This window comes from Camelus bactrianus, chromosome 8, assembly GCF_048773025.1.
Source record: "Camelus bactrianus isolate YW-2024 breed Bactrian camel chromosome 8, ASM4877302v1, whole genome shotgun sequence".
In the NCBI taxonomy this organism is placed as follows: domain Eukaryota; kingdom Metazoa; phylum Chordata; class Mammalia; order Artiodactyla; family Camelidae; genus Camelus; species Camelus bactrianus.
In genome coordinates, this window is record NC_133546.1 from 5,497,681 (window position 1) to 5,517,144 (window position 19,464).

Consider the following 19,464-nt stretch of genomic DNA (forward strand, 5'->3'; position numbering starts at 1 on the left):
TATAAGATGTGCAGCTTGGATATTACAACCCTGGGAGGACATTCAGATACAAAACAGGAGAGTTCAGGAAGACACCTGGGCGCTCTGAAATCAGTAGGTTGAACGAAGTAAGAGAATCCAGTAGATGAAGCTAAGAAAGTGTGTCTAGGGGGGAAACCAGGAGGGCCTAGTGGCAGATGGCAAGAGAAAACAGTTTTATTAGAACAAGAGCCTTACTGAATGTCTCTGAGTGGTGAACTATGAGAACAGAAAAGCGACCATTGGATTGGAAATGTGGAGGTCATACCAAGAGCATTCTTCAAGGGTGGGTTCACAAAACAGCACAAAGTAAAGAAATGGAGAGTGGGACTATAAGAAATTCACAATAGGTTTTTCTGTGCAGAGAAGTGGAGGGGAACGCGAGTGACAAGGTTTGTCTGTTTAGGGTAGGAGATTAGTACTGGAGTGATATTTCCCAAAGATCAGGAAGAGATTACCTCACCAAGGGACAGTCAGAGATCAGTGGGGTTACTTTTGGCTGCCGCAGTTATCAGGGTGTGCTCCTGGCACTTACGGGGCTGCAGCTGGGCATGAACATCCTGTAGAGCTTGGGCGTTCTCTCCTGAGGAGGGAGTGTCTTGTCTTGCCTGAAAAGTATTGAGTCCATTTATATGATGATGGCAATGGTCTGTCTTGGGCTCTGTTTTTATTTGATTCTCTCAGCAAAAATGTCTAGGCTCACATGATGTTCTGGGCCATCTAAAACCACTTCTTCACCAAGCCTTTGATAAGTCCTGGATTCCTCTTTCGTTGGCTGAGCTTAGATCACCTCTATTCCAGGGCATCAGTCACTGCAACTAAGGGAACAGCAGGCACTGGCTGGCGTCTGCCCATCCTTGAGCCAGTCGCTGTGACAAAGAGGATGAGGTTGTGCTGATTAAAGAGAGTCCACACCTGGAGTTGGGGGAAGGGTGACTCACCCCACCTCAATCCCGTGACTGCTCTCAGGACAGGAGCAGAACAGCTGCTTTCAAGGAGTCACAGTCCTACAAGGACCATAATCGTTGATGAAACTACTGTGGTTATAACTAAAAAATGTGCACCCCAGTCAGAGAGGACAAAAAGAGTAGCCTTGAGAGAAGATAAGTGCCCATCAACCTGTGACTCCTTCCCTCTCCCCTTCCGGTTACTTCCTTATCCTCTGGATCTTCTCAGCCCTGGTCCAGGATAACACCAAAAAGAAACGTGAGTGTGTCACATTATCTTTTTCTCAGAAATATAGTATGAGTTTATTGATAATACACATTATAGATAATGTTTAGTGATATGGTGTTTGTTTCTGATGCTTTAATAGGTGTTATTAAAGCAATTGTTCCCAAACTTTTAATTAATAATTAAATCTCAGCAAATGCAGATAAGCTAAATTCTTTATCATGTCTCTGTTCCTGGAGGTTTTCTGTCCATCGTGAAGAGGAGCAGAAACCAGAAAAATGGGCTACTTAATTTGGCTTCCACTCACATCCCATTTCATCCGTCTTAGTTCTGATACTAACGATGGAAGCTGCCTTAGTGACAGCTACCTCCCCTAAGTGACAAAAATTAGGGAACTGTTTTTGGAGTACAAACTTACCTCGAACTAAGAGTACAAAGTCTGTACTAAAGGTTCTTTCAAAAAATTTTCCTAATACATCCATAATCTCAACAAATCTTTTGTAACAGGCACATTTCTCACGTGGGTCAGAAAAAGATGGAGACCCACTGCAAATTACGCTGCTGCCATTAAGCACTAGCCGTTTTCCAGAGAGGCATTTGGTTATTCATCAGGTCACTTTAGGATGTTTATTCTTCTCCACAAGAATATTTTAGTTGGCCAAATAACCTGTATTTGATCATTCTTTTCATCATAAATTCATACTATGTTTCTGACTTGTTGCTCAAAAATATTCATTTATGAAGTATTGATATGATTTATACAAATTGAACTTAAACTCACAAACTTTAGTTTTCTATTTATAAGGGGAAAAAAGGCTTTTAGATAGTAATGATTTGATTAGTGGTACAGAGTTATCTAGTATGTTTTTTGCAAATATTTTTCTTTTATTTTTCTTTGTTTCTTGTCCTTAAGGTGGTATTACAATGATTTGAACCCCTGGAAGAAAATCAGCAACTTTAGATTCCTGGGATAGTAATTCCTTTTTTCAAGTAGCTTTTGTATAGTTTTCGGCTGCTTCTTCCATATTTCCCCCATTGGTGTTTTGCTTTAAAAAAAAAAATCTATTCACAAGACCAGAAAATCAAATTTAGAACTGGGACCGTACCTTTTGTCCCCCACAGCCCCTCACTTGTCACCGTGTCTTATCTGATGAATTGCTGGTCTTATGGTCTCTGATCTGAGGATGCTGTGAGTGTACCTCAAGGGCTTCCAGTACATTTTTATTTCTCCTTCGCTTTCAACAGTGTCACATGACATTCACTTAAAAGTATATCTAAAGTACCTTTTCCTCTAATTGTTTATTTTTTTTCCTTCAGCTGTTTTCATTTGAAACTCTTTTGTCACTTCCAGTCCTTACTCTTTCTAAATATTTTCTGTGCTTTTTGTCAGGTTTTTGCTCTTGTGGTGGCATCTGTGGCACCTCCTCTTACTTTGGTGTCATTTTAACTCCTTGTGTCTTATAATTATGGTTCATTATTCTTTGATTTTAGCTCTTCAGTGGAGTTTTTATTTTTTAAATCTCATTTTCTACTGCTAACCTGTATAGAGGCTTTCTGAATTATGTTATAAAGACGTTTTGCTGGTTTTTTTTTTTTTTTTGTATTTTTTGTCATAAGGAAAAGAAATGTGGACTTTTCTTCTGAAATGATTGTAGGCAGCCTGTTATTTAGAGTTGGGTTTAGAGGAAGATTGAACTGAATTTGAATTGTGATTCTATTACAAAGTAGCTGATGTCCTTAGAAAAGTGGTTACAATTCTCTCAGCCTTCATTTATTATTCTATTAAATACAGAAAATGATACTGACCTTACCAGATCATCAAGAAGCTTAAAAAATAGCCTGTGTAAGGTACAACTTCTACCACTTAACATAGTGAGTGCTTGACTGTTATTGGCATGGTAATTATTGTTTTTTATAATTATTATTCGATGGGCCATCTCACATTTCAGTTGAGAACCAGAAGGTGATACTGCTGCATCTAAAGGAGGGACAGCAGAAAATGAACTATTCTGCCTGGCCTTGAGGAGTTTATAGTTGTTTAAAGAAAATGTAAAATATATACCACCAACATCTAAGACATATGCAAACATCTATTATTTTTGAGGGTAACTATTTGATAGTTGGAAATACTATCCCAGAACATCCTGTGTGGTTTATTTCTATTTTGGAGACTAGGGAACTGAGCATTAAAGAGCTAAGGTTACTATGTTTACCCCAGTCTACTAAGCTGATGAGGGACCTACAGGAATTGCTGAATAGGTCTTTGGACTTTGGAGAATGTACTTGTCACCTCTGCTATACTGCTTCTACGAGAAAACGTGGCAAGTATTGCAAGATGTACATAGTAAAAACCGCTGGAGCCCTGCAGAGGTGAGCACAGTCTTGACGGGGCTGATAGTGAGGGGCTCCTTGAAGGAGGAGATGGATCATGGAGGTGAACAGGCTTTCAACAGGCAGAGGTGAGAGGGAGTGATATGCATAGAGGCAAGAGATGGGGGCAGGAGTTTTCTGTGATTTGCTTTTTGGAGGATTTAGGTAAGCAGTGTATCTGCACAGACTAATGGAGAAAATGCTAGGACATAGGTTTGCATCAGATGAGAGTGATCCGGAGTTTTTCTCCCCAGTGGACAGTGTGACACTTTAAAAGACTTGAGGGCTATGAGATGCTCAGAGCTGTGGATCAGTAAGGTTTACTTTGCAGAATGGTGTAGGACATTTCGGAAGCGAAGGCAGTACATCAGGACTCCAATCGGGAGGCTCTTGCAAGAGTCTAGACATGATTTATTGAGAGTAGTGACAGAAGGAATGGAAAGGAAAGGACAGACGTGAGAAATACTGAAGAGGTGGCATGGCTTTTGGCAGTGAGAAGAAGGCATATAAAAAGATTGTAAGGTGCCAGCCTGGGCCTTGAGGGGGATAGTGGTTCCAAAAAAGAGAAATAGTATCACTAGTTTCAAAAGAAAGGGCAAATGTGTATCTCCGTAAGACTCAGCAGAGCCTTTTGGCTGGGGCCACCAATGCCTTAGACACAGCCCTGGTGCGTCATCACTCTAGTCTATAAGTGGCTTGAATTTTTTCCATTGCTGCACCATGAGTGCTAACACAATGCCTTTGATTTTTTATTAAGAGGGGGCACCGTGGAGACGGTGTGAGTTTGTACAGGCTGTCAGAGCTGAATCTCTTCGATAAACTCATGGGAATCTTACAATTCCAATCAAGCAAGTGTTCTGCTTGAGTCCCTCTGTTTCCCAGGATGGATGTCAAAGGGAGCGTGCAATTTTGTTTGCGGGTCACTGACTAATTATGAAAGGGAAATCCCAGGGAAACTCCATTTTTTTTTCAAATGTTGCTGCATAGTTTCATAAGCAAAAGAAAATGTATGCTGTTCATTGAAGGGTGGCTGAGGGGTAAATCAGTTCAGAAATGTTACAATTGCCATTTAAGGGCTTTAAATAATGCTCACTGTTTTGTTTTGTTTTGTTTTGTTTTTCTTTTGTCCTCCTCTCCAATTTTCTTGGCCAGTGTTTGTCAGGTTCAACTCCAGCCATGGTTTCCCAGTGGAGGTCGATTCTGACACCAGCATCTTCCAGCTCAAGGAGGCCGTTGCTAAGCGACAGGGGGTTCCAGCTGACCAGTTGCGTGTAATTTTCGCAGGGAAGGAGCTGCGGAATGACTTGACAGTGCAGGTGAGTCTCCCTTGGTGGACGTTCCTGGGATGCAGCCAGCCCCATTGCTTATGCCGCTTCTGCTGCCAAGCTGACATTCAGGCCCGAGATCTAATAGAATAAATAGTGCCTGGGGATTCCTTGAACTTTATTCCACACTGCTTCATTAATTCTGACCTTCTTAATTATGCATTAAAACAGCGAGCAGGAAGGATTGGAAGAACAACTGTGAGTGAGAGAGAGAAAGAGAGAGAGAGCACACAAACTGGGCTTAGTGAATAAATGTTTACTGACTACAGGAGCAGCAAGGCACAATTCCTGTGTCTGTTCAATTTCTCCCTTACTTATTCCATTTGAATCTTAATGAAGACGAATTCGAATAAATTGTTCCAGATCAGGCTGCTCAGTCCCGGTGCTGTGAGGTATCTGTAACCCAATTGTGACCCCTGGAGGATGGCCGTGGGGCTGCCGCTGTGGCTCACCGGGGGAGGCGCAGGGCTCCGGGCTGTTCTCCAGTGGCACTGAGAGCCGGCTGCCTGCCCCTTCAGAACTGTGGTGCTGGAGCTGGTGCTGAAGGAAGACTGAAGTACAGCCAAAGTCCACCTTTTTAATTTCTCCAGACCTCAGTAACTTTTTCCCTACCTCTCTAGGGAAAAAGTTGAAATGTCAGGGAGGGAGCGGTGCCTGTCTTCTCTCCTGGCCCTAATACTTTCTGGGCACCCCACAGCTTCTAACCGAATTAAGGCCCGCATCCTTTTCACTTGGGTATTTCATTCACAACAGTGATTTCTGTAGGAAAAGGGGAGAACTGGGTAGGGGACGGGTGAGCAGTGCCTTCACCTGGAAGTGGAAACCTGTAATTTGTTGGGGAAGTCAGCAAATACAATTCAATAGAGACCGTAGTCATTCTTTGAGAAAGCACGAGAGACCAGTTGCTTTCTGTGGCTGGTCAGGTGATGCTGAAGAACCCGGCAGACGTGTTCCCTCCGTTCTTAACTGGCACAGATTAATTGCAGTCATGTTTACATCTGTGTGGGGGTCGCTGCTGTGCTGGGGAAGTGGGGCTGCTCTGTCTCTAAGACAGTCCTTTCTTTATTGACATCCTGTCACTGTCTCTTCTTGGTGATGATGTGTGCCGCTTTGTGAAGGTTGGGTGTACAGCTGGGTGCGCAAAAGAAGCTACAGAAATGCAAACTGCTCCCTCCCTCGCCAGCGCCTCTCCTGTGACGGCAGGAGGCACGTGCTCACTGTGCACAAACTGCTGTGCTTTGCTCTTAGGCAGTTTGTTTTTACAAGGGAAGTGCCTGTGCTAAAAAGTGTTTTGATATTTTTTTTTATTTCAGTCAACTAAAAAGCTTTTTACTGTGCTTGCCAACCTTTAAATCCAAGGATGTTTCCTTCATAAATTATTTTAAAATAGCTCCTTGAACCAAAATATTTTATGTTACCAGAAGTTTTGAAGTTGCATGTTCTAAAGTTTCTCACCTTTACCATTGGAGCTGATAGGTTAGACTAATTGCTAAGACAATTGATTTTTACAAATATATATAAAATAGGAATCTATATGTCTATATATTGAGAGGGTCTTTACTTGGACAAACACTTCTGAAACACTTCCAATGTATGTTCTGGGCTTTTCAGGGGACCCCAAAAAGGGCAAAACTCATCTTTGCTTTTGTAGAGCTGCTGTTTACTTAGGGACTCTAAAATGAACAGAAATATTAAGTTGAACCATATGGCATAGATTAAAACTATCAGCAGTTTCATGTGGCTAATAGCCATAACATAAGGATGTGAAACATGATAACTACCGTGTGAAACCTGAAATATAAGTATCATGAAGTTTTAAAGGTGGAGAAAACACATCTGAGTGGAAGTCACCAAGGAAGACCTCATGGGTGAATGGAAACTCCAGGCTCCGGAGATGGAGAATGAACATGGAGTGCACTCGGGAACAGGCGTAGGTTCCTGTTCTTGTAGGACCTGGAGGAGATGCTGAGGGGGGCATCAGAAGGGAGTTGGGAGCTGTATGTTGCAGAGACGTGATGTGGCATGGATGTTTCATGCGTGGAGAGCTAGAGTGAAATCGGGTGTCCTGGAGAGAAGTGGGAGTCTGGAGATCCGGCTTGATTGTGGGCGGCATGAGGAGTTTTATACATGACGAGAGTTAATGCCAGTGGGAGATGTCTGGCAAGCAGCTAAACTTGGGTGTGGAGCTTTGGGCTTGCTTTATATCTGAGGACTATCCACACGGAGGTGAATATTTTGGTTACTGGAGCAGATTCAGTTGCCAAGGGGCAGAGGACAGAGGCACGACCAATTCCTTAGGCAGCAGGGGAGGAGCCACTGAAAGAGGCATCCCCATCTAACTGACACTTTTGGAGATAATTTGGTAAGGAAATTACTGGCAAAGAAGTACATGTGTTGTGAAAAGATGGAGGAGGATGAGGCAGTAAAGAGCCTTTGGACCCAGCGATGGTGGTGATTAGGGACCTTCAGGAATCCAGGCCACGTGGCAGGGTTCAGCATGAGTCATGGGGATGTGTTGCAAGCACAGCTCAGCTGGTCCCCGAGAGGAAGGAGAGACACAGGGAGTTCCTGGAGGAGCAGCAGATCCTGCACTGTGTTGTCCATCTCCTGGCCCTTGACTGTGTGACTTTCACGCAGTTGTAGTCAGTGTGCAAATGCAGTTTTCTGTTCTGCATTTTTTCACTTAACATTGTATCATGGGCATTTTCCATATTGTGTAATCTTGATTTCTAAGTGTCTGGATGATACTCTATAATAGGATGTTTATGTCATAATATAAGTATTTAGGGAATATCTAGTTTTTAATATTACAAATCAAGGCAAAATAATTTGTAAATGCATCTTATATACTTGGAGAATATGGCTTCTTTGTGTTTCAGTTTGCTCATTTGTAAAATGGGAATAAAAATAATATGTATCTCATTGGGATTTTGTGAGGCCTAAGTTAATTTATGTAAAATCAGTGAAACAGAGTACGGCACGTAGTGAACATTATATAAATGTTAGCATTTATTAGCACCATCATCGTCATGATTGTCATCATTATTAAGCTGTTACTACAGGGTCTAAGCGATCACCTTAAATGACACAAGAAAGTTTTTCCTCATGAATTTTGATGAATAGGTCTGCAGTAATCTAAGCAGTTAAGGCAATGACAATAGGATGCATATTTTTCTGGGGCAGTAAAATATGTGTCTGTAATATTTATACATTTTAACTCAAAAGCACTCAGTGGAGTTTATAAATAAATGTTTGACCCTCACGTTTACAGGTTTTACTTAAGAATAATAGAATTCGTATTTAACAAACGTTTACAGGTTTTACTTAAGAATAATAGAATTCGTATTTAACAAACTTAAAAAGACTTTACATTTCCTTCAATAGTTAGTTAAAATAGACACTATGGCTGTACTGTTCAGCAAAGATTCATCATGGTATTATTTCTTTTAAAATTTATTTTTTTATAAAGTGGATATCTGTCTACACTGTATTGTTTAGAAGCACATTGGAAAGTCTTATACAATTTTTCCTACTTCATAAAGAATGTTTCTGTGCATGTTTTTGTTATTTTCCTTACACCTACAGGAATGCAATAGAAAATATTTGTGTTTGACGTATTTTTCACAGTGGATTGATATCTCTTCCTTGTAAAGAGTGTTTGTCAGCTCTTACAACAGAGTATTCAGGGCCCATTCAAATGATGGATCACCTTTTTTTCTATCCTCCACATATAACACACTGCACATCAAGAATCCCTGAAATCACCTGTACATAATTGTTAGTTTATTTTTCAGATGTATACAAGGAAAATAAGGTTCTAATCTAATCTTGTACATATCAGAACTGATGAACTTTGCAATTAGTTTAACTGTTCAAATTACAGGGACTTGAGAATTTATATCAGATTTTGTTTGAACAGAATTCACTATATTCATGAGCTGTATTATTTTTAATATTATTAATATCAGTATAGGTTTATTAGCCAATGTATTAGTCAGAGTCCTCCAGAGAAACAGAACCAGTAGGGTATACATATGATAGATAGATAGGTAGATAGTGAAGAATTGGGTCACACAATTACGGAGGCAGACAAGTCCCAAGATCTGTAGTCACCAAGCTTAGTTCCAGTCTGAGTCTAAAGGCCTGAAAACCAGAAGAGGTGATGGTGTAGTTTCAGTATGAAGGCTGGTAGGCTCCAGACCCAGGAAGAGTTGATGTTTCAGTTAGAGTTCAAAGGCTGCAAAAACAAACAAACAAAGAGTGTCCCACCTAGATGGTCATTGGGCAGGAGGAATTTCCTCCTCCTCATGGCCTTTAACTTACTGGATGGGGCCTACGCATATTGGGAAGAGCCATCTGATTTACTCAGTCTACTGATTCCAATGTTAATATCATCCGAACACACCCTCTCAGACACATCTAGACTAACAACTGACCAAATGTCTGGGCACCCCATGGCCCAGTCAAGTTGACACATAAAATTAGCCATCATAGTCAGGATCCAAGAAACCTCATTATATTTAGTTAGTGTTAAAGGGAAGTTGCTTTATTTTATTTTTTTGGTAATAATTAATTAGAATTAAAAAGTAGGAAATAAAATAGGACTGTTTGTTTGACATAGAAATGTTTGCTTTATGCAAGGATTCATCCAGATGGATGGTTATAAATTCCTTTAAATAAATATTCAATTTTATGGTGTTTAAAATGTATATACACAGTTGGAGATAATCATTTCATGAAATAGGTCATTTTTGCAATAATTATTAAGGGGCATCAGTTTATTAACCCCCATTCTTCTAAGCTGTATGGGGTAGCAAGATCTGAGTTTGGAACACAAGAAACATTTAGACTTTAAGAGCTTAGGTTATAAATATTAAAGAAAAATAAATGACCCTAGAAAAGCCAAATTATTTAATTGCCTGTTTTTAGTGATTATATATATATATGTATTTCAAAAATTTTTAGTAGTGAAAACCAGCTTTCACTAACAAAGTAAACTATGTTCAAAAGCTAACAAATTCAAATTTTGGAAATCTGTAAGAATATTTAACAGTTATTTCAAAAACTATTATAGATTGTTTTGCTCATATCTCTAATTAACCTGCCAAATTTTGAAACTTTAAAAACTGTGCAAGGATATTATGAATACCTTATATGTTCTTTGAACTACTTCTAACCTAAATAAGTAAGTTAAACCTTATTGTTAAACTAAGTATTTGAAAGTTGATGTTTTCTTAATGTCCTTTAATTTTTTTCACCATTATCATTTCCATTTCAATATACTTTACAGTATAAGCACAAAATATATAATGAGTAGTTGCTGTTGAGATAAAGGAAGTGAACCATGCATATGTGCTACTTAATGTTTCCACTAACAAATGCAAAATGAACACCTTGCTTTGCTGAAGAGAAGGTGGAATGGCAGGAGTGGTGTATGCACTTGTTGGAGTTCTCCCATCTGTTTTCACTTTCTTACTTTTTTTTCATAATGCTCATAGATAATGTGACCACGATAACTTATCATACGAAATGAGACACTTTTAAGAATTAAAGAAGGCTCTAATAATAATTATTCCAGGACAAGAGTTGTATTCTGGCAGTGTCCTGGGAAGACAAATGGTCACCCAGGCATTGGGCTGTATTTCTCACAAATAAGAGTTTCTATTTATTTTAGAAAGAGGTTTTTGGTGCCTTCCCCCAAGCACTGTGGGAAATGATGGATTAAGACCATAATCTTATTATGAAAAAATTGATAATAAAAAGTGATTTTATCTTTTCAGTTGGTAAAGTATGTTTTTAAGATTATAATCTAATTGATATCACAACATTTTAAAGTTTCATGGAATTAACAGTTTCTGGAGAATATGTCCACAGGCCAGTTTGAGAAAGCACTGTCTGAGTGTAAGTATTTTCTTCATGCATTAATATGTTCTATTTGTTATTGGCAAGATTTTAATAGCTTTATAAAAGTAAATAAAAATAGAAAAAAAATACAGATTTCAAAAAAATGGGTGCTGTGGTACAGATTTTATTTCTGGAAAGATGGACTAGACAGACTTTTACCTATTCCTCCTGGTAAAATTCTGGGCATTACATATAATACAAACATGTGAAGGTTCTGAAAAATGGAAAGAAAAGTGCAAACTAGCTAGAGACCTCAGGACCCAAGGAACAATACAGGTGTTAAGTTCCTTTGTTTTGTTTTGTTTTGTTTGTTTTGTTTTGTTTTGTATTTGACCAAATATACCCAGGACTTGGAGATGATGAAACTGGTACCTAGAAATGCCAACATGTATAGAAAAAAAAGAGCCCCCCACCCCTGCAAAGTCTGTTTTCCATCCAAAGGAACAGGGGCAGAGTAGCCTGAAAATACAGGAAACTTTTGGACAATAACTATGCTTCTCCAGCTAAACACCACAGAAAAACTGTGGCCCCACCCTCACTCCCACCAGCAGTAAGGAAGGCAAAGTGGAGATCCTACATTACCTCCCTTGTGAGACTGTAAAGATGTGCATCACACACCTGCTGGGGTGCTGTCAGAGAAGATCATAGGGAGCCAGGACTTACACCTTCATCTGGCAGCAGTAGAGTCCCCCTCCTGGTCCCTTCTGGGGTGGTAACAGAAGAGCCCCAGTGGAGAGTCAGGACTTCCAGCACTGTCAAACAGCAACAAGGCCACTCCTACCACAGTGACAATGGAGAATGTGTGTGGGGCTAGGACATCTCTCCACATAGCAATAAGGAAGAGTCCCAGTTTCATGTCAGGTGTCAGCAGATACCAAGTGGAGAACTGGGACTTCTATTTCCACCGGCAGTAATGAGGTGATGCCCCCCTTTTCCAGCTGGAGGAGTATCATAAAAAGTCAGCTAAGACGGAAAGTTTAAGATCCAGAGTTTCATAACATAATGAGAAAATGGCCAGGTATCAAAGAAAACCCACCAAGAACCAGAAATCTCTCAAACTGAATGAAAAGACAATCAGTAGTTGGTAATACTAAGGTGACGGAGGTTTTAGTATAATCTGACAGATTTTTTAAGCAGCCATGATAAAATTCTTCAATGAATAATTATAAGCATGCTTGAAATAAATGAAAAAAATAAGTCTGAGAAAAGAAATAGAAGATATAAAGAAGAATCAAATGGAAATTATAGAACTGAAAAATACAGTAAAAAAAAAAGCTCACTGAATGAGCTCAACAGCAGAATGGAGGGGACAGAGGAAAAAGTTAGTGAACTGGAAGGTAGAACAACAGAAATTGCACAATCTGAACAGAGAAAAAAATAAGCCAGAAAAAAATGCCTCAGAAATCTATGGATCTATAAAATCACGTTTAAAATTTGTGTCACCAGTGTCCTGAACAATGAGGATAAAAGAAGTCAGGACTAAAAAAGTGCTTAAAGAAATAATGGCTGAAAACTTGCCAAAATTTGCAAGAGATATAAACTTACAGATTCATGAAGCCGAGAGAATCCAAAATTGGGTATATTCAAAGAAATCCACACATCATAACTAAACTGAAAACTGGATACAAGGAAAAAGCCTTGAAAGCAGCTAGAGACAATGTATAACTTACCTATAATGGAAAAAACAATTTTAATGACAGTGGATTTCCCATGAGCAACTATGAAGGTCAGAAGAAAGTGGCACAATATTTTTCAAGTGCTGGGGGAGCAGGGCAGGAAACTGTCAGTTCAGAAACCTGTACCCAGCAAAAATATCTTCCAGGAATGAAGGAGAAGTCAACATAGTTTCAGAAGAAGGAGCAGTAATAGAAATTGTCATCAGTAAAACTACCCTAAAAGAATAAATCAAGGAAGGAAGTTCTTAATAAGAAAGGAAATAATAAAAGAAGGAAATTCGGAACATCAGGAAAGAAGGAAGAAAGAACACAGTCAGCAAAAGTATGGTTAAGTACGATTGACTTTCCTTCCCTTCTTCAGTGTTGGAAATTATGTTTGACGATTATGGAAAAAACGTAACAATGTCTCATGTAGTTCTAAATGTATACAGAGGAACTATCTAAGATAAAGATCAATAGAGAGGTAAAGGGATATAAAAGGAGTAAGGTTTCTATGCTTTACTTGAACCTGTAAAACAAAAACTGCAGTAGAGTGTGGCAAGTCACAAATGTATAAGGTGATACCTAGAGCAACCACTGAGATAGGTAACAGGCTGAAATATAAAATAGTGACAACACTAAATGCTGGGGAGGATGTGGAGAAACTGGGTCACTAATATATTGCTAGTGGGAATATATAACTGCATAGCCACTCTGGAGAATATGATGGTTTCTTAAAAAACTATACTTGCATTTACCATACAACTCAGAAATCATACTCTTGGTGACTTACCCTAGAGGAATGAAGACTTATGGTCACACAAAAGCTAATGCATGACTGTTTATAGCAGCTTCATTCGTATTAGCCAAAAACAGGAAACAATCTTAATGTCCTTCAACACGTGAATGAGTGCACAAACTATGGTCCATCCATGCCATTCTCACTGATTGAAAAAAAAAAAAACTATTAATACACACAACATTTTGGATTAATCTCAAGGGAATTATACTGAGTGGGAAAAAAAGGCAATACCAAAAGGCTGCATTCCAAATGATCCCGTTAATATAACATTTTTGACATGACAAAATTATAGAAATGTTGGAGAGATCAGTGGTTACCAGGGGTTAAGGAGGGTGTGGCGGGAGCAGGAGAGAAGAATGTGTGGCAGTAAAAGGGCAACAGGAGGTGATGGATGTTCTGTATCTTGACTCTACCAGATGGATATGATGATGGATGTTCTGTATCTTGACTTGCGGTGATGGATGTTCTGTAGCTTGACTATACCAAAGCTGAGACTGTGATTGTGATGATATGCTATATTTTGGTAAGATGTTTTTATGGGGGAAACTTAGAAAAGAGTTCCTGGGACATCTGTGTATTATTTCTGACAACTACATGTGAATCTACAAGTATCTCAAGATTAAGTTTAATTTAAAAAGCACAAGGGAAAAACCCTTATGTTTATAAGTTCTGCCCTCTTTCACAGAGGGGTAGAATCTATCTTTTCTTATAGAAGATAAGCAAGCTTGTTATTTGCATCCATTTTAAAGAAACAGTATTTATTGGTATGTGATTTTCATTATAAGAAATTAGAAAATAATTTAACCGATTCTCGTAAATGAAGATTAATTCACACTAAGAGTCAAAAGGTCCATAAAACTTCTAGAAGTATTAAAGCATCTTTCGTGAATTCTTAAACGGACTCTTTAACACCTCATAGGTCAAAATAGACATGATTGTTACGTATTTTCAAAGCCTTTGTTAAATATTTCAAATAAACAAAAACAGTTGATAAAAATTTTATCCTCTTAGTTGTAAATGTTTTCCAAATTGGTTTGAGAGTCGTGCACTGTAGTTTTAGGCAATAAGAGAACACCTCATGTAACCGTTGTGGTTGTAATGGTTAGAGAAAGCATCCCCTTAAATACTGCTCCCTGTTTATTGGTACCATACATTTATGTACTATAAGAAATTTGGGGATGGAATGGTTTTATGTATAAACTAAATTTATTTAAATTATTTTTATTTTCTCTCTTGAATATAACAGAAGAAGCTAGATTAGAACATAGAATGCAGTTAGTTCCACCATGATTTTTTGTTTATATATAAAATAATTCTGCAAATGGCAGTGTAAATGGCCAGTATGTTTCACTTAAAATTCTTTTTTTTCTCTGACTGTAAGACAAAATGAAGGTAGACTAGATACCATTATACTGAGAAAAATCATATAATGTTTTCATTGTATGTAAGAGTCCAGTTGTATAAATGATGTCCTCAGACACTTAAGGAATAATACAAGAATTTTTCCCAAAGGATTGAGTTGCTAATGGAACTGACTGCTGGCCTCATTCATTTAGGTAAAATGTAGATATCCACTCGAGTTCCGCCAAAGAGCTGGTACATTACTGTAGCAACTAGTGAGAACTGCAAAGTGTCAGAGTCTAGAATCAAAGGTTGATAATCTGTACAGAGCAAGTGCTCGTTTCAGGAAGACCCTTGTTTCATCTATTTGTCCGGTTGTTTATATGTGTCAGAAAGAATCTCTGAATTACTTACCTTTTTGCGTAATTCAGAACACTCAGAAATGTTATTTTTCTGTTGAAAGGAAGTCTTGACATTTGTGTGCCCCTGCAGACTTATGAATCATCTTTGAGGATTGCCCTGGATAAATGCAGACTTGAAGAGAAAAAAAATTGAGATTCTTTTAGCTTATAAGAGGCTGAAGATATACAGTCTGTGGATTTACTTAACAGGCTCACGTCTCACAGATGATTCCATTGCCCTTATTGTGCTCAAACTGCAAGGTAGAAAGTCTGTGAGGGACTGAAACTCGGGAGCAAACCGATCCCCCGGATCTCAACCTAGTATGCATTTTATTAGAGTATAAAAAGCAAGGCCTGTCTCATTGGAAACCTGACAAATGAAAGAGGAGTGATTACACACTGTGAAATGTTATTACTATTCACTGAAGTCCTCATTTCAAATATTCTGTTCTGCTTTCTCTGTTATTGGAAGATCTTATTTAATATAATCATCATCCTTTACAGAATAATTTAAGACTCAAGAATGTGTCTATACCATTTACCCTGAAGCTTCTACAGCACAAGATTGTACACCCAAATTCTACCTTTTCCTTCTTCCCTCTTACCAAGCCTGAGAGTATTGCCATAGAACAATGAAAAGCCTTATGTGAAAAAAACTCTTTAAAGCTTATATTCCAAACTCACTTATGACTGATCAATACGAATCTGTGTTCTCCTTCATTTTCTGTTTATAGGTGGGCTTGAGTCATAGCTTAAGTTAATGAATAGATTAACATCAGTAAATATTTACTCTGCTATCTTTTATTTTTTTAGATATGAGTTAGATAGAAGATAAATTTAAATGTGTAAAAAATAAATTGTTTTAGTTGTAACTTCAGGGATGCTCATAACATAAAGAAAACAAAATTAAACAGGATAGAGAGTTATACTTTATTCCTTCAACTAAGTTGAATGTTGATAAGCATACAATTGTAAACCATTTAACAGCAGAATCTTAATTAATTAAGTTAACTTTGGATAAGTGAGTGTTGTCACTGTAACCTTTCTAAGGCACTGAAGGATGTAATAAAGAGCGTTTTCTGGCCGTGCATTTAAACCGAGGACATACAAACTCACTTAATGGCAGCAAGACCTCAAGTATTCCCATTTGTGATGCAAGCTCATAATTTATAAACTTAGTGTCAGTAGAGTGCTCTAGTTTCAATTACTTGAGAATCTAAAAAAAGTATTTGTTTTGGCCTTTTGTTCATATGTATCTTCACACAGACTAGCACACATTCATTTAGGCAATGAAAGTTACAAATTTTGTGAGTGCATTTGTGCAGACTACATTTCATTGAAGGTTTTAGTTTGTCACTGGATTTTATTTTGCCATTAAATGTTTTCTCTCCTATTGTTGGGCCTGGTCTATTTGCATTCAGAGGTGCCACTCTTGTAAGATTTAATGTGTAGACTAATTATGGCACAGAGCTCTGCTTTTTAAATTGATGAAACATTTGACATTAGAGGGAGAAGTGAGGGATGTGAGAACCCACTGATGTTTATGTTTTGCAGTACATCACAAACTTTATTTCAAATGTGTGGGCTTTTGAAAGCTCAATACAGGTTTTGCCAAGGATATTTTCTGTTCGTTTTATATCCTTAAGTATTTCAAAGTGAATTGAATCTGTGTGTTTGCATTCCATTTATGCATAATTCATCAAACATTGTTCTGAAAGGAGAGAAAATAAAAACAAAAACTTACCTAAGATATTTCTAGTGTTACTTAAAACTTGGAAACTAAGAACTTTGGAACCTGTAAAAGTAGATAACACCTGCTTCCTCAGTTTGCCTGTTCTGCCCCCAGTCAGTTCTTCTCATTTTCAGCAACATTAAAATGCATGCTGTTTTATAGAAGCCTAAATGACTTATATACATATATATCTTATGTCTATCTTATTTTATATATATATATATTAGTCCAGGAAAATTTTATGATGCCATGTCCAACATACACTTCTTTGACATATATAATGGAGGAATTAAAACTTCAAAGAATGTCATTTACTAGGTGACATCATTCAGTGAGAATTCTACTCATCTTTCCAATGCATGGTTATAATGAAGTGGGTATGAATCACTATAAAGTCAGACTTTGTGGGATGGACAGATCTCTTAAATTCTTCAATGTCTATCTTTCCCATCTATAAAATGGATGTAGGAATGGTTAAATGAAAGTATACCTACAAAGGACAGAAACATAAGCAAATTTTAAACTATTATTAGTTTACTTTGATAAATAATTCACAGAAAATCTCTTCTGATATGCAGTGGATTCAACTTGAAACTTATTTTGTTTTAAAACCCTCCCAAAAGGAACAAATTTACCCAATTCTAAATTCCTATTCTCCACTCAGGCTAACTTCAGAATGGCATTGTATGTCTTATTGTGGGAGCTTGTTTGATTTAAGTCTTAGAGATAAACTATTATTTTAAGAAAAGAGCACATCCTATTCTAGTGGAGTTTGCCTTTTTCTTTCATGTGCTGGATATATCTGAACACATCATTTTATTTTGGGAATTTTACAAGTGTCCTTACTGTTCAAAATCTATTTCATAAGGGGCTCACAATAATCTGAGATTGTGCCTGAGAGTTTGTGAGTCACTCAAATGTAAAATAGGAGGCATTCTAAAGATAAAAATACATTATGCAACCTACTTCCTACTTAAATGACTCACTTGTTGTCTTTGTAATTTGTAGGCAGAATGGAAATACTAAACTCATAACCTACGATTCTGTAGTCCATTTAAAGCAAGATTACATTAGTATCTTTCTGTATATGTGCTGAGTGCTTTAAGAGGAAAAAGTTGATTGTCTTTCAGGTCAATCTTTATACATTGCTTATATTGTATATTACATATAATTGCTGAGTTCATCTTTGTCCTTTACCTTCAACTCCATAGCATGGTTTAAAGTATGTTATCTATTTTACGTATATAATCACATATCAATCATTCAGTCCTGTTCACTGATAAGGAACAAGTTTAAAAATAATTTGTTCAATATTTCTGCAAATAAGTATATAAGCCACCAAAAGACTAAATTAATTATGATAAAGTATAAATTCCTCCTATGATTGGTTTCAATTTATTAAAAATATGCCATTGAAAGTTTGTAAAAATAATTTGAGCATTTAGGAGACAGATATCAAAGGATATTACCTTTTGAAAATAGCAATAAATTTATGAATTACTTTTAAGGCTTGGTTTGACTAGACAACGGAGATTCTTGTATTATGAATTTGAAAAATACAGTAAACTTTTTGGTAGTCTTTTAGGGTTTGCTTTTTACTTGGTATTTTCAATTCCTGCCTCAGGTGAAAGAATGTTGCAGGGGACCATCTCGTATTCAAAAGTATTGGATTATTTTTATTTTTCATATTCTTTTGTTTATTTAGTTTATTTTTTGACTTAAGAGATTGATGAGAGAACTTTAAGTATCAGATCATATCTGAGTGAATGAGTTTCATTTTTAAATAATGTTTTTTTAGGTACTAGAAAAATAAATAAAAAATAACACAAAGGTCTGACAGTTATTTATATTTCACATTCTGGCCTCTCATTAAATTTATTTGTGCATTCATGATACATATTCTGTTTACAACTCCACCTCTTGCCCTCTGCAGCATTCTTAATCATATCCATCCTCCGCTAGGCAACCTCCTAGGTTCTTCCAGCAACTCTAATTGGGTTAAATACAGCAGTTTGCTGACAAACTGGCTCACCAGAATAAAAAGGCCTGACTGTAGCTTTGGATTTTCTGTGCTGTGAATCCACCCATCCAGGTTTTTTTCAAGGTGTTGATGTACTGACACTGAATGCAGAGTTGGAAGAAGGTGCTCACAGTCCTTTCTTGGGATGCGGCGTGGGAGGGTTCAGCACAAAACCTGAATTCTTCATCTCATCTCTTTGTACTTCTGCCTTTGGATTTGATCTGTCTTTTTAAGTCATAAGGAACCTTTGTTTGAAAAACCTTTTCAAATGTTTGAAGATAACTGATACAGCCTTAAATTCTTTCTTCTCTTGTCTTAACGTCTATATATTTTACTTACATCTTTAGACAAACTCCGTTTGGCCATGTTTAAGGCTGAAGAGAGAGCTAGCCCCTGGAACTAGCCTGGTCCATGCCAGAACAACTACATGTCCCTTAGTATGATGTACCTATTAACGTGGCCCAATATTTTATTTTAGGATGGATGATATGGCTTATATAGTTGTATAGTCAATTTAAACTTCTAGCTCTTCCTCTCAAGGTCTGTATTTAAGTCAGTTCTCACTTTCTGTGTTTGTACCACTAATCTCTTTAAACATTCACTTCACATTCTTTCATTGAAACCCCATTTTGTGCCATGTGTGAGACATGGACCGTCCTCCCAACAGCCTTACAACCTGGCTGGACGAACATGTGCACGACTTACAGTGCGTGGGTTAGAGGC

The 19,464-nt window shown here is 37.6% G+C and overlaps 1 protein-coding gene across 3 annotated transcripts in view; it reads left to right on the plus strand.

Annotated features, from left to right (window-relative positions):
* Window positions 1–19,464, plus strand: part of PRKN (parkin RBR E3 ubiquitin protein ligase) — a 1,163,425-nt gene that overhangs the window by 218,592 nt on the left and 925,369 nt on the right. For all 3 annotated transcript variants that reach the window (XM_074368037.1, XM_074368038.1, XM_074368036.1), the window contains exon 2: window positions 4,714–4,877. In XM_074368037.1, coding sequence (XP_074224138.1) covers window positions 4,714–4,877 — 164 coding nt within the window. The remainder of the gene's footprint in view (window positions 1–4,713; window positions 4,878–19,464) is intronic.